The sequence below is a fragment of the Chiloscyllium plagiosum genome, unplaced genomic scaffold, assembly GCF_037043375.1.
Source record: "Chiloscyllium plagiosum isolate Xiang-an unplaced genomic scaffold, Cpla_swu_hap1 HiC_scaffold_15, whole genome shotgun sequence".
In the NCBI taxonomy this organism is placed as follows: Eukaryota; Metazoa; Chordata; class Chondrichthyes; order Orectolobiformes; family Hemiscylliidae; genus Chiloscyllium; species Chiloscyllium plagiosum.
The window spans coordinates 37,325,636-37,345,369 of NW_028270153.1; the positions used below are offsets into that span (position 1 = coordinate 37,325,636).

Here is a 19,734-nt window from a genome sequence, read left to right on the forward strand (position 1 = left end):
TGCTTTGATGGAGAATATTTATTGTTTTAACAGAGGTTACATTTTCACTCAAAACAACCCTGCCCTAGTAATGGCTAGCTCTTTATAAACACATCTAAATACAATCTAAGTCCAAATCAATACCAAACACCCATTTACCTTATTACCTTCAACTACGTTATTTAAAGATCCATCAACAGAACTTATTTGATACAAACAAATTTATATATTCAGCATTCAGAAGATCCAGGTTCCAGTCCCACCTGCTCCAAAGCTGTGTCGTAACAGGTCTAAAAAATTGATTAAACGTATCTAAATATTCAGCATCTCTTACCGCTGATTATGTCTTTGAATCTGGAGGTTCAAGTAGCTAATAGATTAATCAAGTAAGTTTGAAAGTAAGGTATATGAATTTCTGCAGAATTAGTAACCGAGGTGAATGTTTTTAGTTTGGATGATTCTATTTTCACAAACTTTTAATGTTCTATTGACTAAAATATTTCAATGAAAGGATAATGATTCAAACACTCAGCTATTTCAAGTACTGTTTACGATTAAACTGAATATATTTCCAGTGAATATATCAGAAATTGGTAAAACGTGGAAAATATTGGCAAAAATGCTGACAATTAAGATAATCAAGAATGTAACACACAAGGCAGTAGGTACAAACAGAATACTATAAATAGTTCTGTTTTGTTCCAATTGCTTCTTTCATGAGTTTTATCCGACTTTTACATGGTTATTCCATAAAGGAGAATTATTCCGATTTGAATCAGCTTTTCTCACATTTTCAAAGATTCTTCAAGAGGCTTTATTACAGTAAACAGAAATGTTTTTTGAACAACAGCCAAGTACACTTAGTGTATCTACAATTTTGGTAGGTGCATGGAACAAAATTGTTATCATTGACTAATCACACGAATCAATTTCATGTCAATTATTCTACAACAGACCCACACGAGGGAAAACGTGTCTTGGACAGCTTTGGGGAACAAACATCAACACTTGCCTGGTGCCTCCCATTTTGTCTTACATACCTGGTAATTTAAATTTATTCACATACTCTCTCCTGTTATTTTTGGAAAGAAATCTAATTGGAATTTGAGTAAATCAATAAAGGATCTGTTCAACAGATTGACTGCATGACATATTGTTTCTGTACTTTACTTTTTTGAGTGGTGTCCTTCAACTGTACTATTCTTGACACAATATTACTTGCCATTGACCTACACAATCTACATCAGTATAATCACCTTTCAATCTTCTCTTTTCCAGTGAGAAAATACCCACCCTATGCAATAACTTATCATCTAAGCCTCCGATCCTGGTACACGTTTCTCTGAAATCCATAACTGTAAGTGAATATCTCTGCACCTCACACGATCATGAAGAGTAGGAGAATGTTGATTTGCCGTAACAGTATTGATCAGTTTACAAAAAGATGGAAGAAGGCTTTCAAACCCTGAACTCCAACAACAAAGCAGTGGCCTGTAACAGGAAGGCACTATATGAGGCATAATGCTTACAAACCTGCATTCTACCATTTTGTGACACACTGTGCAATCGAGACATTGGTCATTAGCTTGCTGTTCACAACTGGGAAACTAGGAACTGTTGCCAATAAAATATGAAATGGGGTTAAACGATAGAAGCAAGTGCCAAGTTTTTAGTATTTTCCATTTTATTTTACACCAGAGTAACTGTACACGGCAATGCATCTGTGGGTGCTTTATTAATTCAGGTTTTGCAGTTAGAATAAGAAAACATAAATAAAAGGCAGAAGGTGGATAGAAAGAGATCACAAGCAATAAGCCTACACAGGACCAAACTGATTTGGATAGAAGTCATCATAATCATTGCGAGCCAGTACTACTCCTCCAGGTTTATTCCTACTGCAAACACAATCAAATGATGTTCACTGTGCAAGCACACATGGCAAAAAGCCTTTAAAGAATGTCTTTAGTCAACCACAACAGGTTCACACCAGCTGCACACTTGCAGCCTGAAGATAACTTTGCAGATATTGTAAAGCCTCTGCATTCAAACTTGTGCTGATCATAGACGGCACCTATTGGAGAAAAGTATGACATTAAGAGTCTTATTTTGGTTAATTGAACTAAATAACAAAATCAATTTCAGTTGCTGTATCTTATAAATTCACGTGATTTATTGTACTCAGAATCCAAATCTCATCTTTATTTTGGCCTGTTTATATATTTTCTATCTCAGGAATCAATTCCATTAACATTGTTTCAACAAATGACAGCATTTTCTACACTAAATAACAATAAAGATTAAAGTCATTCCTTAAATTGAGCTTAATGAATGACTTTTTTGACTTGAAGAAGTATGCTATTACAGCACCTGATGCCAACTACCCAAGCGCACACTGTGCTTTCAAACTGGACGCTTTGTGGTCTTTCATCCTCTGTTGACTGGTAATATATCAGGCTAGTGAAATGACCAATAGCCCATCGACACGGTAGCTCAACGGTTAGCATTGCTGCCTTATAACACCAGAGACCTGGGTTTGATTCCCGCTTTGCGGAGTTTGCACATTTTCCCCATGTCTGCATGGGTTTCTCCCACAATCCAAAAATGTGCAGGCCAGGTAAATTGGCCATGCTAAATTGCCCATAGTGTTAGGTGCATTAGTCAAAGTTAAATATAGGGTAGTGGAATGGGTCTGGGTGGGTTACTCTTTGGAGGGTCGGTGTGGACTTGTTGGGCCGAAGGGCCTGTTTTCATACTGTAAGGAATCTAACCTAATCCAGAGGCATAATTCCCAAATTTGAACTCCTGCCTAACTTTGGTCTTCATTTCCTCCGACGCTAAACATTATTCCTTTGAGTTCAGTCAGAACAATGAGAACAGAACTGTGCTATGGTCTCTTGTACACAGCATTACACTTAATTTCGAGAAGTCAATTCAGTTTAACAAGATTAAAAATGTTTGCTCAGAGTAATCAATAAGGTCGAGTTAAAACTAATTCTAATTTAATACAGATTATCCATCTACCTTTTAATAAAGTGTGAAACCAGAAAATTTAAGTCAGTTATTAGCTTGCAATAATAATTGAGCATAGCCAAAGAATTGAAACATACAATTTCTTCATAGTTCTTATCCAACATTATATAGCCATATGCCCACTGAATAGTAGTATCTATCATCCTGTTAAAAGTTTAAATTCATTAAGTAAAACTGAAAAGGACAACTATTTTACAAATAACTTTCTTACATAAATACAGCAATTCATGCGTAGGCATTGAATTCATTCAGTGTGTTGGCGAGGTTCAAACTCTAATCTTTCATCAAGTTGGTCATTTCCAGACAGGTTAGTTATGCTAATCATCTGGGATGCAGTTTGATGCTCGGTCATAGAGTCAGAATTGTACAGCATTAGAACAAACCTTTCGGCCCAATTCCTCCATTCCAACCAGAAACCCTAAATTAATCTGGTTCCATTGGCCCATATTCCTCTAAACCCTTCCTATTCATATGCCTATCCAGATGCCTTTTAAATGTTGTAATTGTACCAGCCTCCACCACTTGCTCTAGCAGCTCATTCCATACATACATGTCTGCATGAAAAAGTTGCCCCTTTGATCTTGAATCTATGCCTTCTAGTTTTGGACTCCCCCATTCTCGAAAAAAGATCTTGTCTATTCACCCTATCTATGCCCTTCATGATTTTATAAGCCTCGATTAGGTCATTCCTCAGCTTCTGACACTCCAGGGAAAACAGCCCCAGCCTATTCAGCCTCTCCCTTTAGCTCAACCCCTCAAACCCTGGCAACATCCTTGTAAATCTTTTCTGAACCCTTTTCAAGTTTCACAACATCTTTTTCATAGCATGAAGACCAAAACTGAAAAGATATTCCAAAAATGGCCTTACAGCTGTAACATGACCTTCCAACTCCTATACTCAATGCAGCGACCAATGAAGGCAAATCTACCAAACACCACCTTCAGTACCCTGTCTCCCTGTGACTCTACTTTCAAGGAACTGTGAACCTGCAACCCAGGGTCTCTTTGTATGGCAACACTCTCCAGGACCCTACCTTTAAGTGTATAAGCCTTATGTGCCTTACTAAAGTGTAAAATCTCACATTTGTCTGAAATGAACTCCACATGGCATTCCTTGGCGCATCCGATCAAGGTTTTTTTGTACTGATATAACCTTTCTCACTGTCCAATACATCACTAATTTTGGTGTCATCTGCAACCTTATTAACCATTCCTGCTATATTCACATATGAATCATTTATATAAATGACAAAATGGTGGAATGCTCTTTGGTTAAAACAAAATGGTGAGGTCCATTCACACCCAATATCTTTGAAACCATCTCAAGGCTTTGCTGCCACAGAAGGACAATAAAAGCCTCTTTCATATTTTGGAAAAGCATTGTCCTTTCTAAACTGATTTTACGCATGTTTTCCTTAATGTACAGTTCTACTACCTACCCTGCCTGGACATGCCGTAGACAGCTTGTGAAGGGACTGGGCCAGATGAACTCTTGGATTGCTCACTGTTGCACCAATGGGATCGTGTTCCTTTTTTCCTGCAAATGCTAGCTGGGAGAAAGCTGTTTGATAACCTGGTGCATCTTCAATATCAATGAAATGTTCATCATCAGGAATGCTATCATCTTCAGGCAATTCAAATAATCCAATAAGAGCCTGGAGCAAAGGTGTCCTGTTCCAAGAGGATGAATTGGTAAAATAAACAGTTAATGCTTGATTAAAACATTATTGATAATTAACAAATGAGTTCAACAGCCATTATTATCAGAACCTTGCAAGGAAGATTCTTCGAATAAAAAGGGAATGGATGTAGGATACTAGTATATTTCTTCGTCTTATACCCCCAACGCCCCACAATATTCCAAGTGTTGGAGAGTTACAACAAAAAGGTTTGCACTTTACCATTCAATTGGATTTGGCATTAGATAAAACAAGGTTGCAAAGATTGCTAGTCAATCAAAATCTCAGCCACTTGAGATTGGTCCAGTCTTGATCATACAGCATTAATTAGGACAGATGCACGGATACAATCTAAAGTGGATGTTAATTCTAAAATAGAAATTAGTTGCCAATTAAAGACCTTTTTAGTTCTAGTATTTCCAATTACACTATTTTATCAGAAATCAATGCATAAAGAATATGCATCAATTTAACTGGTGGGATTTCTTGTGAGTCATCTAGTTAAGAACTTGTTGCATTACCCGTCTCTTTCCAACTTAATCAACTGCCAAATAATAAATACACAGGCTACTTAATTCACATGTCAGGAACATGATGGAATACTCTCCAATTGGTTGTCTAAAAACCTGTACCACCAAATTGTACAAGGACAGCAGATGCACAGAATACCAATCACCTGCAAGATTCCCTCTCAAGCCACACAGCACCCCGGGTCAAAATTCTGGAACGCTCCAACAGCGCTGTAGATGTTCCTATACCAGAAGGACAGCAATGGCTCAAAAAGGTGGCTCATCAACACTTTTGCAAAGGCAATTTGGCATTAAGATCAAATTCTGGCTTTGCCAGCAATTTTCACATTTCCTGGAAGAATGTTTCTTTTTAAAAATCATGTAAGGGACACTTCAGTTTCAAGATCACCACTAAGACTATCGCAACTGTGAAGGAGCCTAGGTCCAAACTTACTCTGCTCCCTTAAGTGTTGTAGAGACTGTGGATTCTAAACAAAAAACATAAGCTCTCATTTCGTAAAAAGACCTGTCAACGTACCACAGCTTAGTATAATCGGTGTCCATCATTGAAGGGCATTCTGTTAGGATCTTTGTAATTCCCACTGCACAAATTTTTTTCTCAATCTGTCCAGACACCTTCTGTACTTCTGGAATAACAATTTTCTCCAAAACCATACCGAACATTCTGCAACAAAACAATTGCATGTCAATTAAGTATAAAATATACACAAGGAAGATGGGTCTGCTAGCAAGGTCTGCTTTTATAAGCGACTCATAAATGTCTCAAGTGTGGTGGTGAGCTATCTTGTTTGAACTGCTGCTACCTGAGTACTGAAGTCAATTTGAGATATTTAAATCCAGGATGCTGACTCAACAGTGATAGATCTCCAAAACAAAATGATCTGTGACTTTTCAGTGATGGAATACCCAACTGTCTGCTGGCATCTTTTTACATGATGCAGTTGCAGGTTTGAAAGTGATGTTCAACTACTTATGTACTGTTAGAGCTCTAGTCACACAGGCAAGTGAGAAGTACTTCACATTTCTGAACTAAACCTTATAGAATGCAGAAAAGCTTTGAAGAGTCACGAGATGCATTCACTGCAGAATACCCAGTCATACTCTTGAAGCCATAATATGATAAAGCTTCTAGTCAATGATGAAAATGAAAATATTTTTAATGGGGAACACAATGACGATACTGCCATTTAATATCAATGGGAAGTAGCCAGGCTCTTATTTGAAACAGTCACTACCAAGCACTTTTGTGGTGCAAATTAACTTGCTACTTAAGCCAGTATGTCTAATTCTCGTTGCATGGGAGCAAGAACTATTTTATTAACTAAGAAGTTACAACTGGAATTGAACACTTTGCAACTATCAGCAAACATTCAAAGTGACATCCTGATCAATGGAAAGACATCAATACAGCAGCTGAACAGAGTTTACATAGGAAACTGCCATTAGGTCCAACAATCCAACCATCTTCCTTGGTTCTTGATAGGATTCTAGCCAGGAGATATTTTTCCTGAATTTCAGTGATTTCAAATACAGTAGGGCTCTTTGATAGTCACCCTCACCTCTGGAATTCAGCTCTTTTGTCTATATTTTGGGCCAATGCTGTAATGAAATCTGGAGCCAAATGACCCTGGTGAAACGGAAACTGAGCATCAGTGGTTATGTTATTGTTGAGTGGCACCAGGTATGACCATCAATGATTCCTTCCATAACTCTGCTAGTGAATCAGAGTAGGCTATGGGCAGTAATTGAAACAATTGGATTTATCTTTCTTATCAGTGCAGAGAAATAATTGGAAGTAGGAAGGAGAGAAACACACAGACATGTTGGACTAAATGGTCTTGCTTTTGTGCTTTAATATTTTATGATTAAAATGGATGATAACACGGAGTACTGATCAAAAATAAAAATAAAATAATTCTTAGGGGTGGTAAGCAATAATCTTGGGAAAACATTCTCTTGAGATTAAATAAACTGAATGCAGAATGGAAAGGCAAACAACTATAGGTGGTCTCTGGAAGCTAATAACTGACAGACTCAGCTTTTCTCTATGTTTTTCCTATTGGGCACTAATACATGAACTTGTTTTGACTTATACTAACTGTTATGCCATTTCTTGGTTGCAATAAGCAAAAGGTGAAAGGCTATAAACCATGTCGATTTTACTGTGGGGAAAAAAAGGACCTTGTAATGTGGCAATTGTGAAGCAAAGGCAAACAAAGACTGATTAGGGATAGTCAACATGGTTTTGTGCGTGGGAAAGCATGTCTCACAAACATGATTGAGTTTTTTGAGGAACTAACAAAGAGGATTGATGAGGGCAGAGTGGTAGATGTGATCTATATGGACTTCAGTAAGGCGCTCAACAAGGTTCCCCATGGGAGACTAATTAGATTAGACTACATAGATTTAGATTACATTACAGTGTGGAAACAGGCCCTTCGGCCCAACAAGTCCACACCGACCCGCCGAAGCGCAACCCACCCATACCCCTACATTTACCCCTTACCTAACACTACGGGCAATTTAGCATGGCCAATTCACCTGACCTGCACATCGTTGGACTGTGGGAGGAAATCGGAGCACCCGGAGGAAACCCACGCAGACACGGGGAGAACGCGCAAACTCCACACAGTCAGTCGCCTTAGGCGGGAATTGAACCCGGGTCTCTGGCGCTGTGAGGCAACAGTGCTAACCACTGTGCCACCGTGCTGCCCACTGAGCGGCATGGTTAGATCTCACGGAATACAGGGAGAACTTGCCATTTGGATACAGAACTGGCTCAAAAGGTAGAAGACAGAGGCTGGTGGTGGAGGGTTGTTTTTCAGACTGGAGGCCTGTGACCAGTGGAGTGGCACAAGGTCCTCTATTTTTTGTCATTTACATAAATGATTTGGATGCCAACATAAGAGGTACAGTTAGTAAGTTTGCAGATGACACCAAAATTGGAGGTGTAATGGACAGTGAAGAAGGTTACCTCAGATTACAACAGGATCTTGGCCAGATGGGCCGAGAAGTGGCAGATGGAGTTTAATTCAGATAAATGCGAGGTGCTGCATTTTGGGAACGCAAATCTTAGCAGGACTTATACATTTGATGGTAAGGTCCTTGGGAGTGTTGCTGAACAAAGAGACCTTGGGAGTGCAGGTTCATAGCTCCTTGAAAGTGGAGTCGCAGGGAGGTAAATAGGATAGTGAAGGCAGCATTTGGTATGCTTTCCTTTATTGGTCAGAGTATTGAGTACAGGAGTTGGGGGGTCATGTTGCTGCTGTACAGGACATTGGTTAGGCCACTGTTGGAATATTGCATGCAATTCTGGTTTTCTTCCTATCGGGAAGATGTTGTGAAACTTGAAAGTGTTCAGAAAAGATTTACAAGGATGTTGCCAGGGTTGGAGGATTTGAGCTACAGGGAGAGGCTGAACAGGCTGGGCTGTTTTCCCTGGAGTGTTGGAGGTTGAGGGGTGACCTTATAGAGGTTTACAAAATTATGAGGGGTATGGATAGGGTAAATAGACAAAGTCTTTTCCCTGGGGTCGGGGGGTCCAGAACTAGAGGGCATAGGTTTACGGTAAAAGGGGAAAGATATAAAAGAGACCTAAGGGGCAACCTTTTCACGCAGAGGGTGGCACGAGTATGGAATGAGCTGCTAGAGGAAGTGGTGGAGGCTGGTACAATTGCAACAATTGGATGGGTATATGAATAGGAAGGGTTTGGAGGGATATGGGCCGGGTGCTGTCATGTGGGACTAGATTGGGTTGGGATATCTGGTCAGCATGGACGGGTTGGGCCGAAGGGTCTGTTTCCATCTTTATGACATCTCTATGACTCTATGAGAGGGTGGATAAGTGTTTCTACATAGGTCAAAAGGAACATACAGCAGCTGCTTCATGCACCTGCTACAACAAGAAAAATATTTGAAGTACATTTTATACCTCATATTTAAGCAGCAATATACCTACTTTGGCTGTATACTGTCAAAGATTTCTTGCAATGCTATTGCTCCATATTTCACAGCGTAAAGGTTAACAAACACCAAGAAACCTAAGGTACAAAACAAAACAAGTTCAGGCAATCAATAAACTGAGATGATCCCCCTCAAAACACACCCACATTAGCATACTGGAGAAGCAATAAACAGTGTTAGTGGCAATGATATATTTAGTCTCTCAGTTTCCCATTTGGGAATTTTCTGATCCCAACCATGAAATCACCTAGCTGGAAGAACAAAGAGCGGCTTGTCACTTTTCTCAACAGAGGAAGAAAAGCATCAAATCATTTTGGAAAAGTTTAATGACGGACTCATTTAGAAAGGGGAAAAAAAAAACTTACTTTTGACAAACTTGGTTGTTTTTGAATTCTGAAGTCTCTGGAAAAGTAAAATGAAGATCTGCTTCCGATATTGATGCATGGCATCACTGACAGATGGAAAATACAAGAACAATCCATGAGCACAGTTTCTTCAATTACAGATTCCCAAAACACTGCACAAAATAGATCTGTACTTACGGTGGCATGTGTTCAATTATGCTGTTCAGCAGGTAGAAGCCCTGATGGTCATTGGCTTTAGATGCAATTAGTTTTTGGAAGACTCCAAGCAATCCTGGCTATGAGGAGGATAAAAACAAAGCAAGTCAAGAAAATTCAATCTACACCTAAACGCTTAGAGTCATAGTGTCATTCAGCACAGAAACAGACCCTTTGGTCCAACCAGTGCATGCTGACCATGTTCCCAAACTAGTCCCACCTGCCGGCGTTTAACTCATATTCCTCCAAACCTTTTCTTTTGATGAACTTATTCAAACGTCTTCAAACATTGAAAGCTGTACCTTCATCCACCACTTTCCCTGGCAGTTCATTACACATCAACCAAAAAAAGTTGCCCCATGTCCTTTATAACTTTTTTTCCTCTCAACTTAAAAATATGCACCCTTTTTTTGAATTTCCCCCACCCAAGGAAAACGACCCTTGTCATTCAGCTTATCTATGCCCCTTATGATTTTATACACCTCAATAAGGTGACCCCTCAATCTCCCATGTTTCAGTGAAAATAAATCCCAGTCTTTTGGTCTATTTTCATGTCTCAAAACCTTTTATTTCCAGCTACATCCTGGTAAATATTTTTTGAACCTTCTCCAGTTTAATAACACAGTCTTCCTATAACAGGGCAACCAGAACTGCAGACAGTACTCCAGGAGAGGCCTCAATGTCCTGTACAACATGACATCCCAACTCATATACTCATATGTCTGTACAATGAAGGCAATCGAAGTACCAGCCAAAAATCCTGCTTACTACTAGGTACCAATATTGGGCATGGATAATGTAGGTGCAATTAATCATTTCAACTCTTCATTCTTAGTTTGACCACCTCAGCACTGTTGTTTTCCCTGACTGTCAGCTTGTCGTGTAATACCTCAGACATGATCATTTTAATATTCTCAAGTCGAGTCAAGAATTTATGAAAATGTTTGCATTTCTTCCTTAGTTTCAAAATGACCAAATACTCAAATTTTATCTGATGTGGGTCTACCTAAAACAAATGGACTATAGCGTTGCAAGAAAGCAATTCACAGTCTTCCATTTGGTCAATACATGATTCCGCCAATGTAGTTTGGATATCAATAATTGTTGCTAAAAGAGGCATTCTAAAAGCATTACTCTTTTTTTTAAACCAACAATAAATGTACAAATTGTTTTTAGAACTGTTTTACATAAATTCTGAACTTGCTTGCTAAACTGCAATTTCGCTACCAATGTTTAAATAATTAAAGCTAGTCATTTGGTGGTACAGAATTTGGGAAATGTTTTGAAAAAGAGACATTTTGCCAATGCTTTTCATCTTGCACTCATCAGGTCAGTTCTCAAGAATACCAGTAAAGGGGAAATTAACATTTAACCTCTGTGAGAAGAGTGCTGAATGGTTGGTAAATGGACTGATTGGTAGAGGGATGAAACCAATGTTCACTAGATAACTAGGAGTCATGACTTGAAAACCTGGGATGAAGGGACTGTTCAACAAGAAGAGATTGAGTCGACTAAGCCTATGTTCCCCTGAAGAATGAGATGTGATGTCAATGAAACAGAAAATTCTGAGGTGCTTAACTGGGAAGGTCCTGGGGGTCTAGAACTTGTGTACATCTCAGACTAATTATTTAGGACTGAGATGAAAAGATGGCCAGTATTTATTGCCCATCACTAACTGTCATTGAGAAGACAGCAGTGAATTGCTTTCTTGCAATGCTATAGTCCATTTGTTTCCGGTAGACCCACATTGTCAATAAGGTGAGAGTTTCAGGATTTTTACTTAGCAATACTGAAGAAACAATGATATATTTTCAAGTCAAGCTGGTGAATATCTTGGAGGGGAAATTGCAGGTGATGGTATTCTCATGCATTTGCTGCCTTTATCCTTTCAGAAGGTAATGGCTGTGGGTTTGGAAACTGCTGTTGAAGGAGCTTTGGTAATTTTTTGCAGTATAACTGGCAGATGCCACACACTTTTGCAATTGAGTGCTGGTGGAGAAGACAGTGAAGGTTCATCAATGTGGTGCAAATTAAATGGGCATTCTTGTCCTGGATGATGTCAAACCTCTTGAACATTAGTGGGGCTGTACTAATTCAAGTTGAAAGTTTTCCATCACCCTCCTGACTATGAGCAATGTGATGTGGAAGACAATCATGATGATTTTGTATAATGGAGCAGCCTCAAAGGTCAAACGGTTTGCTTCTGCCCCTATTTCTTGCGATCTTATCATAAGTCATGAGTATATATTTAAACCTGAAATAGAATTATAAATTAACATGAAGCTGTTAGAAAGAAATAATGCACATCCCAAAGGGCACCGAAAATAAACAAAAATCTTCATGTCTGTGCAAGTGCAGTGCATCAGGGTGGGGAGGAAAGAGAAGGGATTGGAAGCTGAAAACAAAGCAAACATGGAATACTTCACAGTAGTTTTGATATAAAATTTCTACTTGGCAGTTATTATCAATATTGAAAACTTCTCAATCTTGAACAGAAACAAAGGGTGGAACAAATGTATTTTAACCAGAGTGTTAGCGTAGTATGTTTATGCTTTCTTCAAAATTGTCAAAATAAATTAAGTAATATTCAAATCAAAATTTAGTAAATCTAATTTTGATCAAATGATAATTTTCTCAGAATAGTATTAAAATTCTGATGCCATGATTTTATTACTGAAGGAAGTATTGGCAACCATATAAATTATTTCTCAAATGTCTCAATAACTGAAATAAACAACATATAAAATGGGGTACATTGAATACAGTGCGGTAGTGTAATATTATAATGGCACAGGATTGGAAAGAGAAAAAAGGTTGTGCTGATATTCTGCAATCTGTACTAACTACTAAACATCAAAGCAAAAGGATTTCCAAAAAAAAACAAACACTTTTCCATGAAGTAGCATTTGCTGCCCTGTTAAAGGGGATAGTAGTTAAAAAGCAAAAGATGATTTACAATACAGCAGATACATTTAGCAGTAGCATCCAGATCCTCATGTATTTCAAACAGTTATGAAAAAACAGCATAGGCTTACTGACAATTCTGGCACGAGTGTAAAATTTATGACATTAAAATGACAGTGTATAACACTCATTTGATTTTCGTACTTATTGCAATTTCACACCTCTGCTGGAGTTAAGACTTCAATCTTAGGCTACAGATCTTTATGGATCCCTAAAACGTTCAAAATGATTGTACACTTCAATGTGACATTTTTGATTCTACTCAGTCTCAATTGCTTCCTAAATCAGATAAACGGTGATGAAATAATGGTAATATTTGAAAATAATTTTAAGAGTTACAATATTTACACTTTAAATTATTTGCACGTACAATTTTATCAGCTGCAGTTGTAGAAATGGAATTTGCTCCTTTCTCCAGAAAAGCCTGAAGTAATCTGACAAGAGGTGGAATGTTCCCTACACGTTCCCAGAGCAGTGGCTGTAACAGGTGTGGGAAGAGAGCCATGTAACACGGAGAAATATCGGCACTGTATATCTCTAGGAGCAGTGACATCACTTGAAACACATAAGGAAGAAATTCTAAAATGTAGAAAACAGAAAGACAAAGACCAACATCAGTTTCGAGGTTTGTAAGGACCTGACATTTAAGTTGGTTGAAAATTTTCTCGAATGCCTCAATGACTATTCAGATGTGATTCAGATCAGTAAACAAAATCCGATGAAAACCATGTGTCCCCATCTGTCTGCCTCAACCACTTTTGCGAATACCACAAATAGGAAGGAAAACTTTTTACTAAATAAGCCTAGCACCTATTTTACAACTTTAGTTGAAACCTTTAAAGGAGTAATGGATGAAATATGCATGCCAATCTGACTTTCTCCAAGTGTACAGAGACCTTCGAGGTGTTTCCTAATTGGAGGGACATGTATTTGTTTTGCAGCCAAGATATGCAGAAAGGAAACACCAATTAGACTATCACAATCTTCTGGCTCACGGTCAGCTTCTTTTCTTCATTGCCCTTTCACAACACTCAACCTGCATTCCACCTGACCTCACAGGCACTATCTGCCAAACAGATGCTTTAGCTCAACAGACCAAGATGCAGAATGCTTCATTGCAACTTGTCACTTTTAACTCTAAAATATTTGGAAGGCATATTACCGATAACAAACATAAGGTTGTTTTCATTAGTTGGTCAGGTTTCTGGATTGGTTTAGTGAGTTTCTACAATGACTGACTGAGGCATATGAACCAAGATGGTTCTTGTTATGATTTGCAGGCACCCTGTAGCTAGTTAACTGTTATGAGTTTTTAAGCAAACTTCAATCAATAATTCTCTGATCCTTATCTCACTGTTTTTCTTTCCATCTTAACTCAGAGTTTGGTTAAAAACACAAAGGCAAAAATCAATTCATTGTGTAGTGAATGGAATTACTTCAAATTATACTCACCTTGCACATCATTTTGCAAGATCTCTGTGAACACTGGGAAGAGAGCCTCTTCAAAACTTCTCACAGTGGCAGGATTTGCCTTGCATGTTATACGTACTGATAGGCAAAGAGACTCAAACAGATAATGGTTGAAGTGTGGCTTGCTTGGGTTCTAGGAAAAGATCAGATTCAAGTCAATGTTGATAAACCAATACATGAATACAAATTCCTTCTTTGTTTACATTTATATTCAACCAATGAGCAAATAAATAGATAATATGTTTGGTCATATTGATTGAATAGGAAACACTGAATGGAAACCAAAACGAACTACCTGCTCTCCTTCAATTTGTGGCAGGGCACCTTTAACGCTCACCTGAGCAATCTGACAGGACCTTGATTTCCTGTCTCATCCAAAAGATGGAACTTCAAACAACTGGTCACTCATTCAGCAGTACGGCAAATTGTCAAGTCCATTTCAAGGACAGAATCCAAATTAACATATTGATGAAATTGATGCTAATTTAGCTAAACAACAGCAACAGTGATTCAGTATCCTAATCACTAAACTGTTTCTTAAAAAATTAAGATACAGCAAATAGGAATAACTTTAGTACAGATTGTTTTTAGACCACTGTTTTAAAAAATTCAAGAAAGGATTTAAAACACACATTTATCTTTATGTGAAGTAAACAAACTACATGAGAATAGTAATTGGGTACTTCACCTTGCTAACTAGTAATAGCTTCTGTGTTAGCTGCGTAATCAGTGTGGGAACATAAGGAACAATTGCTTCCTGGAGAAGGGAGAAGCTCCTCATAATGGCTGTGAAGAGAAAGAGAACACATTTAGCAGATGTTCTTGCCACAAGCTGTGCATCCATGTCATGTCATTGAGTCATAGAGATGTACAACATGGAAACACACCCTTCGGTCCAACACGTCCATGCTGACCAGATATCCCAACCCAATCTAGTCCCACCTGCCAGCACCCGGCCCATATCCCTCCAAACCCTTCCTATTCATATACCCATCCAAATGCCTATTAAATGTTGCAATTGTACAAGCCTCCACCACTTCCTCTGGCAGCTCATTCCATACACGTACCACCCTCTGAGTGAAAAAGTTGCCCCTTAGGTCTCTTTTATATCTTTCCCTTCTCACCCGAAACCTATGCCCTCTATGTGAAATGGTTGGGCAGGCATCCTAACCCTATAGTTCTTTCTTAAAAGCATTGTGAGGAAAAATGATAACAGTCACTTGCCCACTATCATGTTACGACACAGGGTAAACCCTCCTGAGTAATTTAAACTAGTAACACAGAAAAGATTTGTCCTGTGCAGTAATCTCTGAAAATTTGAGAGGCTAAGAACTATTTAAAGTTAAAATTAACTTTATTTCTTAAAGTATAACAGAGAATAATCAACCAAAAACTATTTACAACTCCTTCCTCTCTTCTATAGTAATAGTCCCATAATCTGGGGGGGGGGGGGGGGGGGGGGGTGTAAGATTTACCAAAAATTCAAGTTTTCAAAGCTAGCCAGATGTTAAATCTTCTCTTCATACCTTCCTTGATCTTTTTTCCCTCTTAGGGATTTCTGTTTCACAGGTGAGTGATCGATAAAGGCACCTTTAAGAGAGCTATTTTTCAGTCAGTCTCTACATGCTGGTGGCGTGGCAGTTCTCCTTCGAACTGTTCAATTTTCCCCAGTTTTATACCCTCAAAGGATTTGGATTGTGTGAATGGCTTTTAAGATTGTCAATATATTAAATGCAAACTTGATTAGAATTTGGTATTTTTTGGGGTATAGTTTAAACTGATTGGCCGAATTCAAATCTGTTTTTGTCTCCAGGCAATCAGTTACACCAACTGCTGGACCACAGACTACATTGTATCTTGCTGAGAACACTTGGTGCTGTCAGGCAGTTCCACTAGCTTTTAACTTTCTTAAAGGTACAGTACACTCACATCTTCATAACAAGGGGAAATGTACAAGATGCAACACTGATCACTTTTGTGTCTAACACCTGGATAGTTATGGAACAATTTACTAACCCCACCTGTTCTGAGGTATAGAATGGTGGCACAAGAAGATCAGAAACATTTAATTTATTTCTACGTTGAAATACTAGGATCTGGATACCTAATTATAAAAAATGAATATAACTATCGTTTGAAACATATTTTAGATCGGTCTCTTAAAACATTCTTGCACTATGCCATAAATATTATTTCCTTCCTTACAGAATTCATTTCTCACTAGCAGCTATATACTATTAAATTCAGATATTTAACTCTTCAGCTTCTTCATAATGAAAGAATAGGCAGTGTCCATATAAATGATGTTGGATGAATACTTTTGTTTTTATAACTATTAATTTAGTTAACATGCAGTACAAGGGATACATAATTCAGCACTGATAGTTATGAATAACACACACTGGCAGTATATCAGTTTCTACTACTGTTACATAAGCATTTCAAACATAATAGGCTTACAAATACACTTACATGAATCTGAGATGCTATCTACAGAAAAGTGTTAGTACATATTTGTAAATTAAAGCAGAGGTTGGACAGAGAATTCCAGGCATTCACTTTCTTTAATACAGCTAGGTTTTCAAGTATAGGCAAGTTGCATGCTGTGCAAGAACTTAAGACAGGAATGCATCTTACTCTAGTGAAATGGATCTGCAACCTTAAATATAAAGAAATAAGATATATGGGAAAACAAAACCGTACTTCCTCAAAACAGGTTCATTTTATTTATAAGTACTTCTTATGATATGGGAATTAAACATTGAATAAGTAAAACTTTGCTGGCAAATATATTGTCTTAATTTTGTGTAATGACAGATGTAAAGCTCGTCAACCAATAAGCCATTGATAAAACATTCTCACCTTTCATGACATATTCATTTTCAGAAGACCCAGGCAAAGTGAGAGCTTTGAAAAGATTTGTTAACAGCTGTTCAACCATTGGGGCGAGCTCCACAGGAGATATTCTGGAAAAAAAAATTCCCGTAAACAATGGATACCTTTCAGCACCTGGCCTACTGACTATGTATTATTAAAAATTAACACAGAACATTAAATTGAAAAAAAGAATGAAAGAACTGTGGATGCAGTAAATCAGAAACAGAAAGAGAGAATGGGTCACTTGACCTGAAATGTTAACTCAGATTTCTCTCCACAGATGCTGTCAGACCTGCTGAGCTTTTCCAGCAATTTCAATTTTTGACATTAAATTGAAAGACAGGCATGATGCAGACCTTGACTACTGTGGCAAGAAATACTTACAAAGTAGTATTGTTGGGTCCTCTCATAGTGAATATCCTTTCAAGAGCATGGGCTGCATACGTGTGAACAACAATGTTTTCCGCTTGTAAGTGGTTAATTAACAGTGGGAGGGACATCAAAAGCTGTTCTTTAGGAAGCTGTAATGCAAGTTTTAAATTAACACTTATAATAGAAAAAATTATGACAGATGATGAAAAATACCTCAAAAACACCAAAACAAATTTATAGATTTAAGATGGTGAACAGGCAGGTAGGGAGGAAATCCTGAGTGCATTACACTTTAGCCTTGGAAAATGAGTTATAGTTCCTCTGTAGAGATCAGCCAGAAATAATGCTATGGCGCTGTGGTGAACCTGCTGCTTGAGGCAGGAGGAAGAATTGTAGAACAGCAATACCAGGAGGGGATTCCTTCATGTGGAGAGTAGGCAAGTTCTTTTGCAAACTAGACATAACTCCAGGATTACATATTGCCTCCCAGGTGCCAGGGTCAAGGATGCAAAGCAGTTCTGATGAAATGTTATATTGGACTCAAAATGTTAGCTCTCTTTCTCTGACCACAGATGCAGTAAGACCTGTTGAGCTTCTCCAGCATTTTGTATTTTTATATTAAGAATGTCATTAAACAGCTGCAGGGCATTTTGAAGGGGGTGGGTGAACATCCAGAGGGTGTGGTCCATGTTGAGACCAATGACATACCAATAAAGAGAAATAAGGTCCTGCAAACAGAGATCACAATATTGGTGAAAAGAATCAGGATGGATGACATTTTGGAAGGATCACAAAGTGAGACCATATAGGCCCCAAACCATCAGGGAGAGATAAAGGATCAAATATGCAATCAAATTTTGAAGTACAAGAAATAATAAGGCACTAATAGCAAGGGATTTTAACTACCCAAACATTAACTAGGATTGTTTTGGTGTGCAAGATAAGGACAGAACAAAACTCTTCAATTGCCTCGAGAACCTTTCAGCCTGTACGTAGCTGACCTCTGCATCACTATACCCCACACCACCACAATACCAGAAACAACCCAGAGAAGTGACATAATGTACTTGGAAAGTGCTCACAAGGCAAGGGATTAGAGAATGACTGATAGGACCCTGGAAGGGACTTTGGCTTGCACATTAGCAGATCGCTGAACATAGCAGGGCAGGCAATAAAAAAGGCATATGGGACTCTTGCCTTTATTATCGGAGGTACAGAATATGAGACCAAAAAGGTTACGTTGCAACTGGTTAGGTCACAATTGGAGTACTACATGCTAGTGTGACCACTACATTAAAAGAAGGAAGTCACTTCACTCGAGAGGATGCAAAGGACATTTGTCAGGATACTACTTGGCTGGAGGGTCTCGACTACGTAGATAGATTGGATATGCTGGATTGTTTTTCTTGGAGTAGTGAAGACTGAACTGGAATCTGATAAGAGGTGTGTATGATTATGAGTGACATAGATAGGGTGGATAGGAAAGCACTTCTTCAATTAGTATAGGAAGTCACTGGTTGGTATAGATTTAAGGTAAAAGCTAAGAAGAGATTTGAGAACTTTTGTTGTCTCAAAGGAGATGAGAGTCTAGAACTCACTGCCTGAAAGGATGGTTGAGTCAGAACTTCTGGTACCATTTGATGAATACTTAGATATTCACTTGAATTGTCAGAGCCTCCAGGGCTACAAGTGAAAACGGGATTATGTAGTCAGATCTTTGTTGACCAATGCATACATGATGAGTTAACTGGCCTCTCTGAGAAATGTCTGAGAATCTAGAAGATACATCAATGTACTAAATTTCAACTTAGTACACGGTTACATAGAGTACATTGATGCGTGAATGCGATCATTTTACAAACACAGACATTATTCTTATAGCAAAACATTTCTACAGTAACCAGATAATAAAAGTATGCCAAGTGCAAAACATTAAGTGGTCTTGCCTGATTCCTGAAAATCATAACGTATTTAATCCCATCTGCTTTCAGCACAGGAAATTCATTCACTGTAACAGAATTAAAAACACACAGATCAGGTATATAATCATGGGTGTCAAGTATTAAAACAAGACTACAATGCCTGTGCCAGAAAACAATTTAAATGCACTCCATAAATACATTCCTACAGATATTGCAGGACTACTAAAAGTTACAGAACATAGGAATTGGAAAACTAAACACATCTGTTAAACCTGAGCTTTCAGACATTATACAATTAGGTTTGTGCATATATTTACACCATCCAGTAATTTACAGGTTCAAGTGACAGCTTTCTCTCATGGTTTCTTTTTGTAAAACCATTACACTT

At 38.2% G+C, this 19,734-nt stretch overlaps 1 protein-coding gene across 2 annotated transcripts in view; it reads right to left on the reverse strand.

Moving 5' to 3' along the window:
- The window catches only part of cse1l (CSE1 chromosome segregation 1-like (yeast)), a 47,583-nt gene continuing 27,849 nt past the window's right edge, over positions 1–19,734 (reverse strand). For both annotated transcript variants that reach the window (XM_043710360.2, XM_043710361.2), the window contains exons 14-25: positions 19,371–19,432; positions 17,437–17,573; positions 17,038–17,141; positions 14,864–14,961; positions 14,158–14,308; positions 13,076–13,284; positions 9,724–9,821; positions 9,547–9,632; positions 9,177–9,258; positions 5,736–5,882; positions 4,449–4,680; positions 1–2,050 (exon numbers count right to left, since the gene is read on the reverse strand). In XM_043710360.2, the coding sequence (XP_043566295.1) occupies positions 1,961–2,050; positions 4,449–4,680; positions 5,736–5,882; positions 9,177–9,258; positions 9,547–9,632; positions 9,724–9,821; positions 13,076–13,284; positions 14,158–14,308; positions 14,864–14,961; positions 17,038–17,141; positions 17,437–17,573; positions 19,371–19,432 (1,496 nt within the window). In that variant the 3' untranslated portion in view covers positions 1–1,960. The remainder of the gene's footprint in view (positions 2,051–4,448; positions 4,681–5,735; positions 5,883–9,176; positions 9,259–9,546; positions 9,633–9,723; positions 9,822–13,075; positions 13,285–14,157; positions 14,309–14,863; positions 14,962–17,037; positions 17,142–17,436; positions 17,574–19,370; positions 19,433–19,734) is intronic.